This window comes from Odocoileus virginianus, chromosome 32, assembly GCF_023699985.2.
Source record: "Odocoileus virginianus isolate 20LAN1187 ecotype Illinois chromosome 32, Ovbor_1.2, whole genome shotgun sequence".
Lineage (NCBI taxonomy): Eukaryota > Metazoa > Chordata > Mammalia > Artiodactyla > Cervidae > Odocoileus > Odocoileus virginianus.
In genome coordinates this window covers 21,270,775-21,290,862 of record NC_069705.1, presented here as the reverse complement: position 1 = coordinate 21,290,862, position 20,088 = coordinate 21,270,775, and the positions used below count along the sequence as shown (strand labels likewise).

At 36.4% G+C, this 20,088-nt stretch overlaps 1 protein-coding gene across 1 annotated transcript in view; it reads left to right on the top strand.

The window, feature by feature from the left end:
* The window catches only part of SGCZ (sarcoglycan zeta), a 1,064,676-nt gene that overhangs the window by 983,895 nt on the left and 60,693 nt on the right, over positions 1-20,088 (top strand). The window contains exon 5 of the mRNA XM_070459967.1: positions 11,501-11,623. Coding sequence (XP_070316068.1) covers positions 11,501-11,623 — 123 coding nt within the window. The remainder of the gene's footprint in view (positions 1-11,500; positions 11,624-20,088) is intronic.

Below are 20,088 nucleotides of genomic sequence, written 5' to 3'. Positions count from 1 at the left end.
TGGATTCAACACATACATATTACTTAAAGCCATGATCCTGGATGAGAACCCCAAGATGAATGCAGAAACAAGAGGAGTAAATAGAGAGGATTTTCCTTTGATTCTTTTTTCTTTTTCTGTTTCTCTGTACACTTCCCACCCAGAATACAGTTTAAGAGTCATTAGTCTGACCTCTGAAGCATGTAAATGTTTAGAGAATAGGAAGAAAAGAAGAAAGCAAGGATGCAGGCTGGAAAAATGTGACTGTGAGTCAGTAACAATGCCAAGAGTGTGGTTTATCAAGTCTAGTGAGAAACGCTTTTAAGGAAAAAGATGTTGAATGCATTAGCTGCTACTGAGAGATCCTGTAAGATGAGGTTCAGGGCTATTAAATTTTGAAAAATAATGTTTATTCCAAATCTTCATAAGACCAATTAGAGTGAGTAGTGAGAGTGAAAACCTGAATTGATTGATCATTTGAAGTGGAAAAATTTTGTAGTCCAGATATATAACTAAGCTATTGATTAGATATTATAGATTGAGAAGATACTTAAATGTTATAAAGCCTAATTAAAAAGAAAATTACTTCCTCTTAGTCAATATTAGTTTATGCATGCAGTGATAGAACTCCTGTTGCCATAACAACCATTAGGGTGGGCTACTCCATTTTAGAAAGTACTAAATCTCATTGTGCTCTAATGAATCTTCCTGTAGTTTCAAGTTATAAAAATACTTTTATCAAGCCCATGTTGCTCTGGTGGAATAAGGGCTTCCCTGTGAATCAGATGTTAAAGGATCTGCCTACAATGCAGGAGACCCAGGTTCGATCATCAAGTAAACTGAACTAAAATCTAACAGAGTAGGCATACACAGGGAATATGAAGTCTATGTTATATTATGTTTTTAAAGAGAAAATATTTTCTTTTTAAAATATTTGTTTTTTCTTTACAAGCTGTTCTATTTAAAGCTACTATTTAAAACTGTACCTGTAAGTATTTGTAGATTGATTGTGGTCCTCTAATAAGGAAGTAGCACTGATAAGCGTAATCAAACAATCAGTATAGATTTTGGTTTATCAGCCTTGCATAATTGTTTGGTAATTCAAATATACTATCATATCCTTGGATACAAAACACTTTTGTTCTTTATTTTCATATACTCAGCATTTATCCTAATATCTGAAATATTAGTGAATATTTAATGATACTTTTAACTTGTTGATAATACTTTGGATCACATAAGACTAAAGAAACATAGTTTAAATACCACTTCAATATAAATGAATGCTTCTTAGTGTGTGTCCAGGACAAGGGTGTATAATATATAAGATTATAGAAGTGTTGTTGGAAGAAAGCATATCATCTAGGTGGCGCTGGGTAAAGAATCTACCTGCAATGCAGGAGACACAGGAGACATGGGTTTGATCCCAGGGTCTTGAAGATCCCCTGAGGGAGGGCATGGCAGTCCACTCCAGCATTCTTGCCTGAAGGGTCCCATGGACAGAGAAGCCTGGCGGGCTACAATCCCTGCGGTCGCAGTCAGACACTGAAGCATGCATACATACACATACATACACATACACATGCATACATATACATACACATACACATACATACACATACACATACACATACATACACAACAATACTACATCACAATCGTAGACCCTGGACTATACAAAACTACACTTGGATCGAAAATCTGGAATCAAGAGTCATTCTTGACTATCTAAGCAGTTTGTTCAATTCTTAATCATTTAATTATTTTTCTGTAGATTCTTTGTTAGTCTTTGAATAAATTCTTATATGAAAATGATGATAGTTTTTCTCTTATTCTGCTATACATAATATCATTTGGCTTTTGTTTTCTAAAGTAGAATTGATATTTATATATTGACCTTGCATTCAGAGACCTTGATACATTGATTTCCTAATGGTAAGAATTTCTTTGTGGATTCTTTGGATTTTCTATAGATGAAAACATGTCACCAATGAATAATCTCATTTTATTTATATCTTTACAATTCTTGTAAATTATCAAATCATTTTCTAGTTATATTTCACTGATTATGATCTCTAGAACAATGATGAATATAATTGTTAATAGTAGGTATCATTTTCTGCTTCCTTATGTTGTAAGGAAAGCTTTCAGAACTTCATTAAGTGTCAGGTGTTTAATAGGTTTTTGTGGATCCCTTTATCAGATAAAGGAAATGAAGTTTAGTTGATGGTTTTCTTATGAAGGGGCTTCCCTGGTGGCACAAAGGTTAAAGAATCTGCCTGCAATGCAGGAGACCCAGGTTGATCCTTGGGTCAGAAAGATCCCGTGGAGGAGAGAATGGCAATCCAGTATCCTTGCCTGGAGAATTCCATGCACAGAGGAGCCTGGCAGGCTACAGTCCATGGGGTCGCAAAGAGTCAGACATGACTGACCACTTATGAAGAGTGTTGAATTTTGTCAAACAATTTTTAAACCTATATGAACTAATCTTGTCTTTTCTGTTTAAAACTTCAAAGATAGTTAAATACATTTACTGAATGTACAATATAAATCACTCTTACATGCCTGGAGTAAACATGGTTTGCTAATGTTTTACTTAGGCTTTTTGATTATAAGTAAAATTATACTGTAATATTTCATGTGCTATCTCTATAAAGTTTTTGTTTCAGAATTATACTAGCTTAATGAAATTAGTTGGGGAGTATTTTCTATTATACTATTCTCTTTAAAAGATGCATTATTCAAATTAATCCTTTCCTGAGTAGTTCAGACCAGAATCTGTGTGTGTGTGTTTGTGTGTGTGTGTGTGCACGTGTCTGTATGTGTATATGTATAAGGTTTAAAATTATTTTGTAACTTCTGTATTATTTTATGCTGTACTTTATTATACTAGGAGTGCTCAGGTTTTCTGTTTATTCTTAAGTCAATATAGTAATATTTTGTGGGCATTTTTTCAAGTCAAACGAATTTGCAAATGTATGGGTATAATGTTGCTGTAAAATATTTGTACCATTTGAACATCTATAATATCTTTATTAATGTTCCTTTTCTTACTGATATGTATGGTTATATTTAAAGCTTTTATTAATTTCACCATGAATTACTCAGTTTTATTAGTTGTATTAAACCTGCTTTTGACCTCATTGACCTAGTATATTTTAGGTTTGTATTCTATTTCATTAATATCTACTCTTCATTATTTTTTCCATTTACATGTTGAGGATTTATCTTTTGTTGTCTTATCATTGTTTTCTAACTTCTCAACATAGATGTCTGAACATTAATTTTTAGTCTTCTCTTCCAATATAGCTATTTGAGGCTAGACATTTTGTTGTAAGTATTGACTTACCACATTTTACAAGTGTTAATAATAATAATATTGTAATCATTGTTTAATTTGAAACACTTTCTAATTTAAATTAGATTTGCCTCTTGCTCATTTTAACGTGAATTTCTTAATTTCTAAACATATGGGAATTGTCAATTAACATTTGTTATTTAAAATAGATTGCACTGTGGTCAGATAAAAATCTCTATAATTTTCATGTTGTAATCTGTTAAGATTTGCATTAAGCAAGAGTAATGATACACTTTTTAAAGTATTTGATAGAATAGATTGAAATAAAATCATTAATTAAAATATTCAATTATTTCCCAATGTTTGTAAGTCATCATGCTAAAAGCTTTATACTTATGTAATATAGTATGACAATTATATTTCAATAAAACTGGAAAAATATTTAATTGCAAAGGAGGAAAATATTTAAAGATTCAATGCAGGATCAATATGTCAAATTTGGTAAAAAAATATTTAAGTTGTCACAGTTCTATTATTACTATTTTTTCTACATTACTGAGAAAAATATCTTATAATCTCCCATCAACAATCTGCATTTGGTTATTTTTTCTTCTAGTGTTGTCAAATGTTGCTTTGTTTTTGACATTCTGTTTGTTTATCTCTAATAATTTCAATTGCTAAATATTCATGATTAATCAATTGCAATAACTTTTGTTATGTTATTAATGCTTTTTAATTTAGAGATACAGGGCAGAGTTTTTCCTTTTAATTATACACTGATGAATTTTGTGAAGAAATGCAGCGATGCTTAATGATGGAAAATTCTAAAATTTCTGTTTAATAAAGATGAACATGACAGAGAGAGAATGCATAGAAACTTAAGGAAGAAAATAAAGAGTAAAAGGGAAAACCCAATACAAAATTTAACCTTTCAATGTGGATGGGGTAGGTGAGTAATTTATTGATTTATATAAATGGAAAGTTTAGAGCTTGATCCATATGTCTCTGGATCTAGCTAGTTAAGCAATAATTTCAGAAGTATCATTTTGCCCTTATTTTCTCTTTCTGTCACGTTTCTCCTTTCTACTGACTGGCTGAATTCTCAGGCAGATGTTCTCCATGTTGAGAATATTGCTAGCCTTAGAAGCTTCAAGTTTACATCGTGCTAAGTGTCTGATCTCAAAGGAAGAATGTGCCTCTTTTTCAAAACCTAGAGCAAGAGTCAGGAGAGCATTTAAGTTACATGCGTGTGTATGGATTAATTGCTTTGGTCAGCGAGGATAATACCCTATGAGAACTGAACCACTTTTAGACAGAGAGTTGGCCCCCACATGCACCCACTGACTCACTATAGAGAGTATATTGTCAGTAAAGAAGACAGGAGTGGTGGCACAAAAAAAGATGTTTACTTCAACAGTAATCAGGGAATTTTAAATTGAAACCATATTGGCATACCTTTTAACAGCTAGATTGGTAAAAATTAGAGTCTTTTAATATTAAGTGCTTGCAATGATGTGGAACTACTGGAACATTCATACTTTTTCTGTAGGGAATGTAAATCAATACAACAGTTCAGGAAAAAATTACTATCTAGTAAAATTTGAAGTTCACTCTACTGTCCAGCCATCCCACACCCAAGTATAAAACCTGGAAAACTCATGCCCACATGTAAAAGGAGATATGTACAAAATGTTTATAGAATCACTGTTACTGATTCTGATATTCTAGAAACAACCTAAAAGATTTTCAGTGGAAAATGGATCACCAATTTGTGATATATCCATATGATAGAATATAGCAGTGAAGATGAATAAAGCAGTGCTGCATGTATGGAAATAATGAATTTCACGAATCTAAATTGACAAAAAATAACCTAGTGACTGAAAAAATATAAAATAATATAAAAGGGTGTGTGTGTGTGTGTGTGGTGCAATACATGCAAAACTAAGGAAAAATGTTTGAAGGACACATACATAATTGTTTGGAGGACACATAAGGTTAAAAAACAGGAGTGATAAAAACCCTTTCTGGGACAATGTTGACGTCTGGTACTCACTGAGGATGAAAGCACAGGTGATGAAAGAAAAGTTACAGCGAAAGCTTCCCCTATTTTGGAAATAGTAGATGTTTCTTCAACAGGGTAATGAGTAACATTATTTATATAATTATTATATGCATACATTTTTCATAACTTTTTAGAAAAGGAAGATGGCAAGCAACAATATATGACCATAGGGGTAGTATCGATTAGCAAGGAAATGATTTTTTAAAAAAAAGTTCAAAAGTACAAAAGGTGAAGAGCCATGGAATTTATTTCAACTTAAAAACACACTTCAATTGAAGCATTGTTGTCACAAGGCATCAGTCTAGTCACTGGATGGTAGGGAGTTTCAGGGAGAGATAACAAAGGTGAATATAACCTCAGAGTTCATATACCTACCTAATTGCTGGTGGAAGAATGGCTGCTTCTCCAATTACAAAGCAGAGGCAGTTCCTGGAGGCCAGGAGAAAGAAACAAAGTCATCTCTGACAAGATGGCATGAGGATTCAGGTGTCAGTAGCCCTTCTGAGACAAGCTTCCCAGCTGGGCCATGAGGACTTTTCCTTTTTGCGGCTGCTTCTCCTCTTTTCCCCCCAGCACACTCAGAGTGCATTTTTCCATGTGCAAGATTTTAATGACACACATATAAAATAAACTACAGGCTTATTTTTGTTTATATTACATGAAAGCAGCTTATTTTGTTTTGTTTCAAACTTGGTGTTGTTTTTTTCCTGACCCATGATAATTCTAAATCAGCAATTTTAGAACAATGAATGTAGTTGACTATATTGAATCTTGTTTTAGTTTTTCTTGTGGGAATTTTGAATCTTTTAATAATGTTCTTCTTTAAGGCCTTGAAAATATTGACAGACATATAAAATTAGAGTTATATAAGGAGAAAGAATTCATCCTGCTATGCTTGAGGGAACTACACCAGAGATAATCAGACATATCCATTTTGATCTTTGCCTTGTTTTCTCTAAATCAGTACTAAATAGTACCAAGAGGCCCCTTGGAAATATATTATTTGAGCCCCATTAGAGATTCCTATTGAAGAAAATTTTCCAATTCATGTCTTTGACTGATTTAACATAGAAAATGCCAAGTCAGTTGGTAAATTAATGGAGCCTCTCTACTTGTCAGCAAAACATGCCTTTGACTACTTAATATGACTGTCAGAAATATGAATATTCCAAACAGGGCAGTGAAGCCATCTCTGAAGGAAATAAGATATTAACATTATTGTTGCTTTGTTTGTTTGCTTTTAAAGAACCTATACAGAATATTAAATGGACTAGGTAGAGAAAATATTTGGATAAATATTGAACACTTCAATCCTTTAAAGACACCTATTGTTTTTCTTACTTATTGTCTCCTTTTTTCCTTCCAATTTGCCTTTCTTGTTTTTTTTTTTTTTTTAATTGAAGTGAGCTAATTTACAATACTATGTTAGTTTCAGGTGCACTGCATAGTGTTTCAGTATTTTTGCAAGTTATATTTCATTAAAGGTTATTACTAGATAATGGTATGATGATTCTCTGTGCTGTGCAACGTATCCTTGTTGCTTATCTACTTCATGCATAGTAGTTTCTATCTATTAATCCCATACCTCTATCTTGCCCCCATATCTCTCTCCCCTCTGGTAACCACTAATTTGCTTTCTATATCTATGAGTCTGTTTCTGTTTTCCTGACATGCATTCCTTTGTTTTACTTTTTAGATTCCACATGTAAGTGATATCATACAGCATTTGTCTTTCTCTGATTTATTTCACTATGCATAATATTTTCTAGGTCCATGAGTATGCATTCCCTTCCCCAGGGGATTCTTCTCACCTCGGGATCAAACCCAGGTCTCCTGCATTGTAGGCAGATTCTTTACCATCTGAGCCGCCAGGGAAGCTCATCTAGATCCGTTCATGTTGTTGCAAATGGCAGAATTTCATTAGTTTATGGCTGAGTAATATCCCATATCTTCTTCATCCAATCATCAATTGATGTACACTTAGGTTGTTCCCTATCTTGACAACTGTAAACAATGCTGCTATGAATATTGGTGTGAACATATCTTTTCAAATTAGTATTTTGGGGCTTTGGGGATATGTACCCAGGAACAACCTAAAAGATTTTCAGTGGAAAATGGAAATGCTTTGTCATGTGGCAGTTCGATTTTTTAGTTTTCTGAGAAACTTTCATACTGTTTTCCACAGTGGCTGCACCAATTTACATTCCCGCCAGCAGTGTACAGATTACGTGCATGCGACTTTGCTTCAGTCATGTTCAACTCTGTGTGACCCTATGGACGTAGCCCACCAGGCTCCTCTGTCCATGGGTTCTCCAGGCAAGAATCCTGGAGGGAGTTGCCATGCCCTCCTCCAGGGGATCTCCCGACCCAGGAATAGAACTCCGGTCTCTCACTTCTCCTACATGGCAGGCAGGTTCTTTACCTCCAGCGCCACCTGGGAAGCACCGCAGATTACCATTAGACACATGAAAAGATGCTAAGATGCTCAGTATTGCCAGAGCATTTTCTTGGCTCAGTCTGGGTCACAAGCCAAGGCTGTCACAGGAAACTGGAGGCTCTAGAGCAGTGCTCTCCGCCCTTCCAGACTTGCCTTGAGGGCAAACCAGGGAGCGCACCCCTTGCCATCAGCGTCCAGGCGTCCCAAAGCCCTCTTCTCTGCACCAGGGGTCCTCTCACCAGCTGGTCTTCCCCACTGCAGATCCCAGGACCCAGGCGTCCAATCAGAGGCTCTCCCCTCTCGCTAAGCAGGGTGTCCACCTCTGTATTTTCCCTTTCCTCTGAGCCACGCCCAGGGAGCACAGATCCAAATCACATGGCTTTTCTTCCCTTCCTTCCTGAGTACCTGTAAATTGTCTTAGAGATTGGTCGTTCAGCAGCCCTCCTGCCAGTTTCCAGTTAGTTTCCGGTGAGAAGTTTTCCACACGGAGGCGTGTTTCTGACGTGTCGATGGGGGAGGGGAGCTCCTCTTACTCCGCCATCTTGATCAATCCCCATTCTTTCTTCTTCTGTGCCTCATTGTTCCTTGTTTGATTTTGAAGTTGCTGACGTGAACTTCTCAGAGAAGCCTGGATATTTAGTGAGCAAGTTGTTTTTTAAGATGACTAATCAAATGTAGAGCTGCCTGGATGACTGCCTGGGTAAGCTGTTTACCCAGAAACATTCAAATACGTTGCTCTCCTGAATCTCTAAAAGCGTCTTTGATTGAGATAAGATGGAAATGAGTATCACTGCCCCTCTGAACAACTGGATCCTAAGGTGACGTAGCTTAGAGAATATGAGATGCTGACTTTTGAATTAGCTAAATAAGACAACACAAAGCATGTTAGGATATAATAAATTCAGTTTCATATAGCCTAATATATTACCTTTAAACATAAACATTCACAACTATGCAGTATGTGTCCAATTACATATATTAACTGCTTTCTATTTGCAGAAAATAAAAGCACTGTATAGAAGCACCCTATATTCAAAGTTATTTTCTGACTTAAAATATTTACTTACTATCAGTGCATTGCTAATTGCTTGTAATTTTGCCTTCTATAATTATACTAATATGCTGAATAAAGTGTAGTCTGATGTATTAATTTATATATCTATTAGTCAATTGGATGAATCTGCCTCCATTTATTTACGGCCTAGATGCCTCTCTTCTATTCCAAGTGCATGAATGTTTGCTCATATGCTTATTTTCTTGTGCTTATTTAAATGCAATGAATTAAGATATCAACTCATTTCACCACATCCAGACACTCAACTCATAAAGTATCTCCAATATAACAACATTAAGTATTATGCCAGGAAAAGTCTTCCTGGGGTGTGTGTGTGTGTGTGTGTGTAGTGTATGTGGATATATGTATACATAAGAACAGTGATCTTTACAGTTCGATGTCATTAAGGTCAGTGATATATTTTGTGGACCAATTTATCCAGTAATTAAATATATTTGCAGGAAGCAGGGTTTTATGTGTACAGTATCTGTAATATCTTTAGGCAGTTCATATTTAATGTATGCTTCAGTGCCCAGAAGATAGATTGAAACACAGAAGCCTCAAAACCCAGAAATCACTTTTATCAGCACTTCTGGCCTCAAGCATGACTTTTTGAACATCATCCATTTGAGTTATTATGGTTCAAAGATTAAAAGCTCAATACAGGGAAGTTAGACCATGATTAGAAAAAAAACACAATCAACTGAATACAGGCTACTGAAATAACATTTACAAGATAAAATGCAATGACTTTGAACATGAACAATAGGTATTCCACAGTTTCTCCAATATTACCATTAAATCGTGTAAGGAAAGTTATTTGCTTAAAAAATAAAATACAGACTTTAAAATACTGTTCATGCTGTTTTGAACTTGATAACTTGCGTGGTTAACACCAGTTTTAAAGTACTTAGCATTGTTCTACTTAGAGTTTTTCACACTTTCTTTGTAGACCTGAAAACATATAAATAGTTTCAGAATACGAGAAAAGTTTCCTCTTTTCAGAGAAATTATCCCACATGTTATCAGAGTATGTAAATTAATGCCTTCCTTTTATTAAGTGCTCCTAAGAAGCTGTGATGGTGGGAGGTGTAAGTTACTAAAGCCCCCAGACAGGTATTGAGAGTGGATCTGAGGTGGGGTTGAGGACAAGGAAAGGGGAAGAAAGTTCTAAATGCCTACTAGAAGCTAGAGAAAATTTTAAATTTGGAGGATATTTTGAAATACAAATATAACCTCATATTTTTAATTCCTAGGGGTCATAGAGCTAACAAAAAAAATGATAGTACATTGTCTTAGTCCATTCAGACTGCTATAAAAAATACCATACACTGGGTGGCTTGAACAACAGAATTTTACTTCTCACAGTTCTGGAGGGAAGCCCAAGATTAAAGCGACAACAAATCCAGTGTCTGGTGAGAGGCTGCTTCCTGACTTGCAGACAGCCAGCTTCTCCTGTGTCTTCACGTGGTAGATTACACACAGAGAGAAAGCAAGCTCACTTCTGTCTTTTGATTAGGGCACCAGCCTCACACATGAGGGCTCCATTCTCATGACCTAATTACCTTCCAAAGATCCCATGTCCTAACAGCCACATTATGGGTTAGGATTTCCAGATGTGCATCTGGAGAATCCACACTCAGCCCATGGCATATGTAGAGAGAAATGAAATAGGCACAAAGTGTGCTCTGCCCAGGTCCCTGAGTGGACCATGTTGTATCTGACAAGTTTCTGATGTAGATAGCAGAGGAGCGATGGTCCACATCTTAACAAGAGACAAAGATACAGATGCATATGCCAAATATATATGCCAAAAGAAATAAATTAGTGTTATGGAAATGCAATTCCCTACCCCCTGACCAGCTTGATCTTCTTGCTGAAACCATGCTCTCAAATTAATTATGTTTTTCTTTTTTTAAATATGGGAGCTGGCTTTGTGGATTATGGGTGGATTAATATGCAAAATGGTCCAATACATTGAAAACAGATTTTCAATTACATAATACCATTATATTTATTTTATATTACATTTTAATAATGAAAATTATTGATTAGAAGATACACTGGAGAACATGAAATATATATATGCTATATATATGTGCATGTATGTTATATACACATACATTTACAATATTGAATCTAAAATGAATTCATATTAGGTAGTAATAAAGAGTGAACAAATGTCAATATTAGCATCTATGAAATGTTGAATAACTAAAGGTTCACAATTTCCTTGTACTATAGCCAGTATAGACATGTGTTGTCTACTTGCAGAGAGAAAAATGAGAGTCCTCCCATCCACAAGTCCCTATGAAGCATCTAGCACATGCCAGGTAAAATGCCAAGTCTGCAGGCAGCCACCAAGAACAGAGCAAACATCGTCTCTCCTTGTGTACATGCAAAGATTTCCCAGCTGGCTAAACCCACAGATTTTGTCAGGCCTATGTCAGGGATGTAGATGTCAAATATGTACCCGACCATCCTGGCCCAGCAATATTCTACCAAATTAGAATCCTGAAAGGATGGCAATTTTAAAATACTAATTTAGATATAAAACATACTGTAGAGATTAAATAATATATGTATTTCTCTTCTTTTTTTAAAAAAATACATGTTCATGGTTTCTTGGATGCAAGATTCATTTTTAAACCTTTCCTCTGACCATAGGAGCTGATGCTGTGGAAGCTCAGTGTAAAAGATTTGAAGTGAGAGCGAGTGAAGATGGCAGGGTGCTGTTTTCTGCAGATGAAGATGAGATTACCATTGGGGCTGAAAAGCTGAAAGTTACAGGTACTGTAGATGGAGGTCTTGGAACATTGTTTACTTCCTGAAAGAATATGCAACTGAACAAGAAATGACTTTTTAATATCTGTGGTTCACATGTCAGAAATTGAGTCTCACATAATATCGTGGTATCACATCATTTGATTTTCCAATAGTAATCAAACAGAAAGCCCTAGGTTGAGGTTGCAGAAGAGACTATAAATATATTAGCCTTACTGTTACAAAAGCAAAGCTGCATGTCTCAGGCAGGGTTAGAGGGAGGAAATTGAGTATGGATGGTTGAAGATAAGGTGGGGTGCAATGATAAAGACTCAAGGTGATAGATAAATATAATCTAGAGGTATTATTTAAAAGTAAAAGATATGCAAAAGAAGATCTAAATGTAAATATCAACTGAAGTAGAGGGAAAGGTTATAAATAAGCTAAATTCTTGTTCTTTAGGGCTCATAATTGTCTTCCAAAGCATATAAATCAAGAAATAGTGCTAATCACCTATTATTGAGACGTTATTAAAGTCATTATTCTAATATTAGGGCCATTAGTGTCAACCACCAGCTGAAATGTAAAAGTAAAAGCAAAAAACAAGAAAACGGAAATTTAAAAGCAGGACTGGGAATAGGGGAGAATTTTATTAAGACTATTTTAAGCATTTTAAGAACAATATATTTTGAATTGTCTGAGTTATAACCGCAATGCATATTATTTGCTAAAATATTTTAAAAATACTTAAGGAGGCCTATATTTAAAAAATGAAATATGTGTGGCTTAGCATTTCCCAAATTTGAGTTTGGGGACAGTTCACGGGATACCTGTCATATCTATTTAGGTAAATGGAGACTGTAGGCCATTGAGGGCAGTTTACATGGTAAATGACCTCAGCTCTTGGGCTGTTTGGGTTTAATCCTGCTTCTACCACTCAGTATTTTGAGTAAATTCTATGCTGTCTATTTTCTTAAATCTAAATGATTGAAATGATAATGATTATTAGTGCACAAATTATGTGCATGTGTGTGCACATGCCTATGTATGCAAGTGTGTGTTTAGAATGTCTTGGAAACATAATGAAGACACTGTGAAGGTTAGCCTTCTATTTTTATTAATAATGATAATATTGCCAATATCCCAGATACAAGGGCTTGTGTGGATTTCAGAAAGATACACTAGTAGATGGCAGTTAAATTCAGCAAGGATTGCAAAATGGGGATCCTCACTGGGTATCTCTGGTCTGGCTCACAATCTACGACCACCAGACTTCCTGTCCCCAGGGCCTTCTTTCTTCCTTCTGTGAGTCTGTTGAGGAGCTGGAGTGTGCACCACTGGGCTGGTGTTTGGACTGCTCCTCATGACTGCCTGTCAGCCTCATTCTCTTTCTAAAAACTCCTTGGAAGGTCAGAGAAGAAATCATGCGCTTAAGGTAAACACTGGCTTTCCTAAGTCCTGAGTTGACAGTCAGGGAACCAAAAACCTTTTTTATTAAATTAAAAAGCATGAGGATTTGGGTTGGCAAAGGGCATAGACAAATCAGAAAGGTCATTGATTACAGGGCCCTTGGTGATAATATTTGAGTTGCAAGTTGATGGGCAAGTCAGGAACCAGGGTAGAAATGCACTTAGGAGGATTAGGCATTTGTGATTTTAACAATTTTTGCACGTTGGTAGTACCTGCCAGTTATCAACTTTGCTATCAATGTAATCCTCATAGCTCTTAGGATATTACACTTATCCAAAGATTATTTCATCCATGTCCAGGTATTCACATTGGGTACTTTGTATTCATAAGTAAAGGGAAATTCTCGAGCACTTAGCAGTGTTTATGATCTCACAGAATTATAACTTTCTCTGATCTTCATATTACCTCGATTTTCCTCATAACTGTTGCAGTGAAGTCCTTTCTTCACAAAATTAGACCCACTACCTAGTTTTTTTTAAATTTTTCTTTGAGGTGGGTAGGTACTCACCGTATTTCCTCTTTTTCTTAGTAGCCTGGCAGCCATCCTTGAACTGTTAATTGGACTCTTAAGTCAGAAGAGAGTGTTCTCCGAAAAAACTCAGTTCCTCTGCTTTTTACTTAACCGTGTTTGGCAGTCATCTCTGCTGACCTAGTCACTCTTTCTCTCTTTCCTCTCTGTGAGCATGTGTGGGAATGTGTGTGTGTGTGATGTAGGTGTGGTACACTGTATAATGTCTACATGGTTAGATACATGTATCTCACTCTAGCTCTCTTTTTCCATTTTCCCCTGTCTCAAATATATACACACAGCTTCAGGTTTTTTCTTCAATACTCTCTTTTGATCTGTATTATCTCAAAAATTGATTAATCTACACTAATCCAGGAAGATGACAAAAGCAAAGCAAAACAAAACAATAAAATCAGCTTATTTTTGAACTTGTCTGTGACACTAAACAAGAGAAAATAGAGTTTTGAGGGGGGAAAAAGTGATTAAAGGTAATTATTTGCATTTGTCCCCCCCAAAATTGATTAATCAGTTTTATAATATATTAATGTATCATATGACTCCAGAAGATGTTAAATAATAAAATAATTTGACTTTGAGGTCATAATTACAGAATCCAGGCAGACTTTTGTAAAGGATGGAGGTTTAACACAGGAGGGAAGAATGAGAGCATTTGTAATAAGTAACCCTGGCTTTTCAACCATTGCAGACATGCAAGGGACTCCACATCATTCAAAAATAAGTGCTAAGTTGGGGAGCACTTTAACATGATTAGAATCTCTCCCAGAACCTAGCCACACTTCTGTTTCTTACAGAAGAGCCCAAATACATCCACAGACACAGACGCAAACACACACATACTTGACGCCTTCTCAAATTCCTGCAGAGTCCTTTACTACATTACCAGAATACCACATATGAACTTTATAATGGCTTTATTTCTTCCTGTGATACTTCTAAAATAAAGGAAAATAAAGTTATCAAAGGAAAATATGATTGAGAATTTCCCATGCTTAGAGGAGAAAACTGTGCATAACGTAGCATGCAATTTAAGGGCACTGGGATTGATTAGTAACCTCATATGTGCTTTAAAGCAGTGCTTGAATATTTAACAAATAATACTACAAAGAATCAGTGACTCCAGGGTATTTCATATAAATTAGGTAGCAGTGCTGACAAGACTTCAAAGTTGTGTGTGACAAGAGATCTGTGTGAGGTTGATTCCAGAATTTTAAATTTGAGAAAAGAAATTTCTCTATTTAAGCAATATCCGTGGGGATTAAAATGGATCCTTTCTAATTTACATTTTAAGAAAAGTGGTGTTTCATACATGGACTTCTCTTGCACGGTAACAGAAGTGGATGAATTTATTTAGACAATAAGTGGGTCTATACTCCTGAGACAAAATCATTTGTGACTATATTTATTTGCAAATCTAGTGTAGTTCAGGATATTTAAATTTCCTGTATTGAAACATAGCAGGGATGTACTCAATACATTTAAATACTTTTAGGGTGCAGGAGAGTAGAACTAAAGTGGCAAAACAGCTCCCTGAACACCACCACCCCTCATTACCCCATCAGCATGATCAGTAATCAATCATATGCTTTCAACTTGTAATTTTTTTACTCCTGATATAGCTTCACTTGCTCAATAATACTTTGCTTAAATTTTAATTTGAATATACTTATATGACCTTAACATGCCCCCTCTATATCATTGAATACATGGGAGTTTCACACATTTGGCTCATATATGCATACTTGACAATTTTATTTTCCTTTGTATTTGTATTCCCTAATATTGATCAAAGATATTACTTAATGCAATTATCTTTTTAGACCAGGTCAGTAAATACAAGATATAAACCTTTACACTCAGAAGACTCTTAAATTTAGGGCTTTCAGGCAGAATCAATCAACTGTAATTTGTTCTTTCATTTGTATTCCAAGGAGTATATTAACTTAGAAAACAAACTGCAACTTATTTGACTTTATACTTTAGCCCTATAGGATACTTTCATGTTAAATTAAAAGCCATTAGGTGGAGTTAGATCTCTCCCTTTTGCCTTTGAGAGAAAAGTGAAAAATAGCTCAATGTATGAGAAGAAAGGATCTTTTTTTTAATCAGGTGGTAGAAATTAAAACTGGCAATCTGAAAGAATAATGCATCCGAGTCATGTATCCACCCTGTGCCCTTGGGCTTGCTTGAAAGCCAAGAGTGTCGTTCTCTTGTCTCTGCTCTAATTGAATGTTTGGAAAGATAGAAAGGTCCCAATGCTTGTTTGACAACAGAAGAAAGGATTTTCCAAAGAGCTGTCTTTTATTAATAAATTAAACACTATGTTTCTGGGCTGGAATCAATATTCTCTGGTTTGTTTTTATTAGTTGGTCTTCACATCCTTGCTCTTGTCTGTTAACTTGGGACAGGTTGTGATGAGGTCAGCTTCGGAATCAACCTTTCTCTTGCATAGGACCATTGTTCCTCTGGGCTGTCCAGAGGCCAAGAGCCTGGTGGCATGCAGCCTGCAGGACGGAGCTGCTAGGTCTGAACAGCACCTGAAAAAATATGATCAGAGCAGGGGCTGAGGATTCTAAGGTGCAGTCATTTCATTTTCTTTGATGTAATATTTTAAGTCTGTAGAACTGGGTAAATCACTTCTAGCTGTTGTTTTTTTCTAATTAGCCTCCTCCTCCACCACCCCCTCATCTTCTTCTTCCTCTTCTTGCTCCCTCCGCTCCACCCAACCACTGCCCCCCAACCCACGCCCAGTGAGCTGAGGAAATGCTTCGGCAGCAAGCCTGCATGGTTATGGCCTCTACTTATTTTTTAAACTTAGTGAGGATAAAGCTTTTGGAGATGTTAAAGAGGAGTATGACTCCGACTCCCAGATTCAGGTGAAAACTGATTGGTTTTGAAGGGTATAAATAGTGGCTTTGAAGGGTATAAATAATGAACTATGTTGTTATTCAGTCACTCAGTCTTGTCTGACTCTTTGCGATCCCATGGACTGCAGCATGCCAGGCTTCCCTGTCCTTCACCATCTCCCGAGTTTGCTCAAACTCATGGTCATTGAGTCAGTGATGCCATCCAATCATCTCATCCTGTCGACCTTTTCTCCTCCTGCCTTCAATCTTTCCCAGCATCAGGTTTTTTTCCCATGAGTTGACTTTTCCCATCAGATGGCAAAAGTATTGGAGCTTCAGCTTCAGCATCAGTCCTTCCAATGAATCTTCAGGCCTTCCAAGAACTGAATATTCAAATGAATTATGCCATCTTCAAGAAAATAGCTGCTTCCTCTGAGCACCTTACTAACAATCTTCTCCATGATTTATTTTATTTCTCTGAGACCTGACTCAAATGTTTCCTATTTTTGTTAAAGTAAAACTCCAACACTTGGTATAATAGAAATGGGAGGAAATTCATGAAAGGGGCCATGCTTTCCTTTTATGAGGAGAGTGTTAAAGAATTTTGGACATGTTTTTAAAGTCAGTCACATTAAGCAAAACTTGAACGGGGCAAAGTATACACAAAAGGTTTTGTTTTCTTTTTTCAGTTATACTCATGACTTTTCTTCAGGCTTGACATTGTTTCAAACAATAACATATAAACTTGAACAACATAATTAATAAACCACGGAAAACATTTTTCAGAATTTAGATATTCTCCACAAGCATCTTAGTCAACCCAGACCGCTATAATAAAATATCATAAACTGAGTGGCTTAAACAATAGAAATTAATGCTGATCACAGTTCTGGAGGCTGGAAATCCAATTTTAAGGTGATAGCAAGGATGGGTTCAGGGGGGAGAATTCTTCCTGACTTGCAGACAGATGCTTTCTCAGCGTGTCCTCACAATACAGAAAATGAGCCCTGGAGTTGTCTTCCTATAAGATCACTAATCCTATCAAGAGGGCCCCACTTCAGACCTCATCTGACTCTCATTATTTCCCAAAGGCTCAGTCTCCAAGTAGCATCACATTGGGGTTCACAGCCTCCACACATTTGTTTTGAGGGACAAAATTCAGTCCATAGCAATATTATTTTATTAGCAAAATTATTTTATTAAATATAAAAAATGCAGCATAAATATTAAATTTCAAGTCTGAGAGGACCCTAATATAGGCTATGTAATTACATAGCATAGGTTTGCAGCTTTCTAATGATATGGCTTCCGTCAGTTCAGTCGCTCAGCTGTGTCATACTCTTTGTGACCCCATGGACTGCAGCAATCCTGGCTTCCCTGTCCTTCACCAACTCCTGAAGCTTACACAAACTCATGTCCGTGGAGTTGGTGATGCTTTCCAACCATCTCATGCTCTGTCATCTCCTTCTTCTCCTGCCTTCACTCTTTCCCAGCATTAGGGTTGTATCCAATGAGTCAGTTCTTCACATCAGGTGATCAAAATATTGGAGTTTCAGCTTCAGCATCGGTCCTTCCAATGAATATTCATGACTGATTTCCTTTAGGATAGACTGGTTGGATCTCCCCACAGTCCAAGGGACTCTCAAGAGTCTTCTGCAACACCACAGTTCAAAAGCATCAATTCTTTGGTGCTCAGCTTTCTTTATGGTCCAACTCTCACATCCAAACATGACTACTGGAAAAACCATAGCTTTGATTAGATGGAATTTGTCAGCAAAATAATATCTCTAATTTTTAATATGCTATCTTGGTTGATTACAGCTTTTCTTCCAAGGAGCAAGTGTCTTTTAATTTCACGACTGCAGTCCCCATCTGCAGTGATATTGGAGCCCAAAAAAAGTCTCTCTGTGTTTCCATTGTTTCCTCATCTATTTGCCATGAAGTGATGGGACCAGATTCCATGATCTTAGTTTTCTGAATGTTGAGTATTAAGCCAACTTTTTCACTCTTCTCTTTCACTTTCACTGAGAGGCTCTTTAGTTCTTCAGTTTCTGCCCTAAGGGTGGTGTCATCTGCATAGCTGAGGTTACTGATATTTCCCCGGCAATCTTGATTCCAGTTTGTGCTTCATTCAGCCCAGCATTTTGCATGATATACTCTGCAAAATATATAAGTTAAATTAGAAGGATGAAAATATACAGCCTAGACATACTCCTTTCCCGAACTGGATCCAGTCTGTTGTTCCATGTCCAGTTCTAAGTGTTGCTTCTTGACATGCATACAGATTTCTCAGGAGGCAGGTCAGGTGGTCTGGTATTCCCCTTTCTTTCAGAATTTTCCACAGTCTGTTGTGATCCACACAGTCAAAGGCTTTGGCGTAATCAATAAAGCAGAAGTAGATGTTTCTCTGGAACTCTCTTGCTTTTTCGATGATCCAGCAGATGTTGGTAATTTGATCTCTGGTTCCTCTGCCTTTTCTAAATCCAGTTTGAACATCTGGAAGTTCACGGTTCATGTACTGTTGAAGCCTGGCTTGGACAATTTTGAGCATTACTTTGCTAGTGTGTGAGATGAGTGCAACTGTGCTGTAGTTTGAACATTCTTTGGCATTCCCTTTCTTAGGGATTGGAATGAAAACGGACCTTTTCCAGTCCTCTGGCCACTGCTGAGTTTTCCAAAGTTGCTGGCGTATTGAGTGCAGCACTTTTACAGAATCATCTTAGGATTTGAAATAGCTCAACTGAAATTCTATCACCTCCACTAGCTGTGTTCATGGTGATGCTTCCTAAGGTCACTTGACTTCACATTCCAGGATGTCTGGCTCTAGGTGGGTGATCACACCATCGTGGTTATCTGGGTCATGAAGATATTTTTTGTATAGTTCTTCTGCATATTCTTGCTACCTCTTCTTAATATCTTCTGTTTCTGTTAGGTCCATACCACTTCTGTCCTTTATTGTGCCTGTCTTAACATAAAATGTTCCCTTAGTATCTCTAATTTTCTTGAAGAGATCTCTGGTCTTTCCCATTCTATTGTTTTCCTCTTTTTTTTTTTTTTTGCATTAATCACTGAGGAATGCTTTCTTCTTTCTCTTTACTATTCTTTGGAACTCTGCATTCAAATGGGTATATCTTTTCTTTTCTCCTTTGCCTTTCACTTCTCTTATTTTCTCAGCTATTTGCAATGCCTCCTCATAAAACCATTTTGCCTTTTTGCATTTCTTTTTCTTTGGGATGGTCTTGATCACTGCCTCCTGTACAATGTCACTAAACGCCCTCCAAAGTTCTTCAGGGACTCTGTCTATCAGATCTAATCCCTTGAATCTATTTGTCACTTCCACTGTATAATTGTAAGGGATTTGATTTAGGTCATATCTGAAGGATCTAGTGATTTTCCCTACTTTCTTCAATTTAAGTCTGAATTTTGCAAGGAGTTCATAATCTGAGCCACAGTCTTCTGAACTTGTTTTTGCTGAATGCATGGAGCTTCTCCATCTTGGGCTGCAAAGAATATAATCAGTCTGATTTCAGTTTTGACCATCTGCTGATGTCCTTGTCTAGAGTCTTCTCTTGTGTTGTTTGAAGAGGGTGTTTGCTAGACCAGTGAGTTCTCTTGGCAAAACTCTGTTAGTTTTTGACCTGCTTCGATTT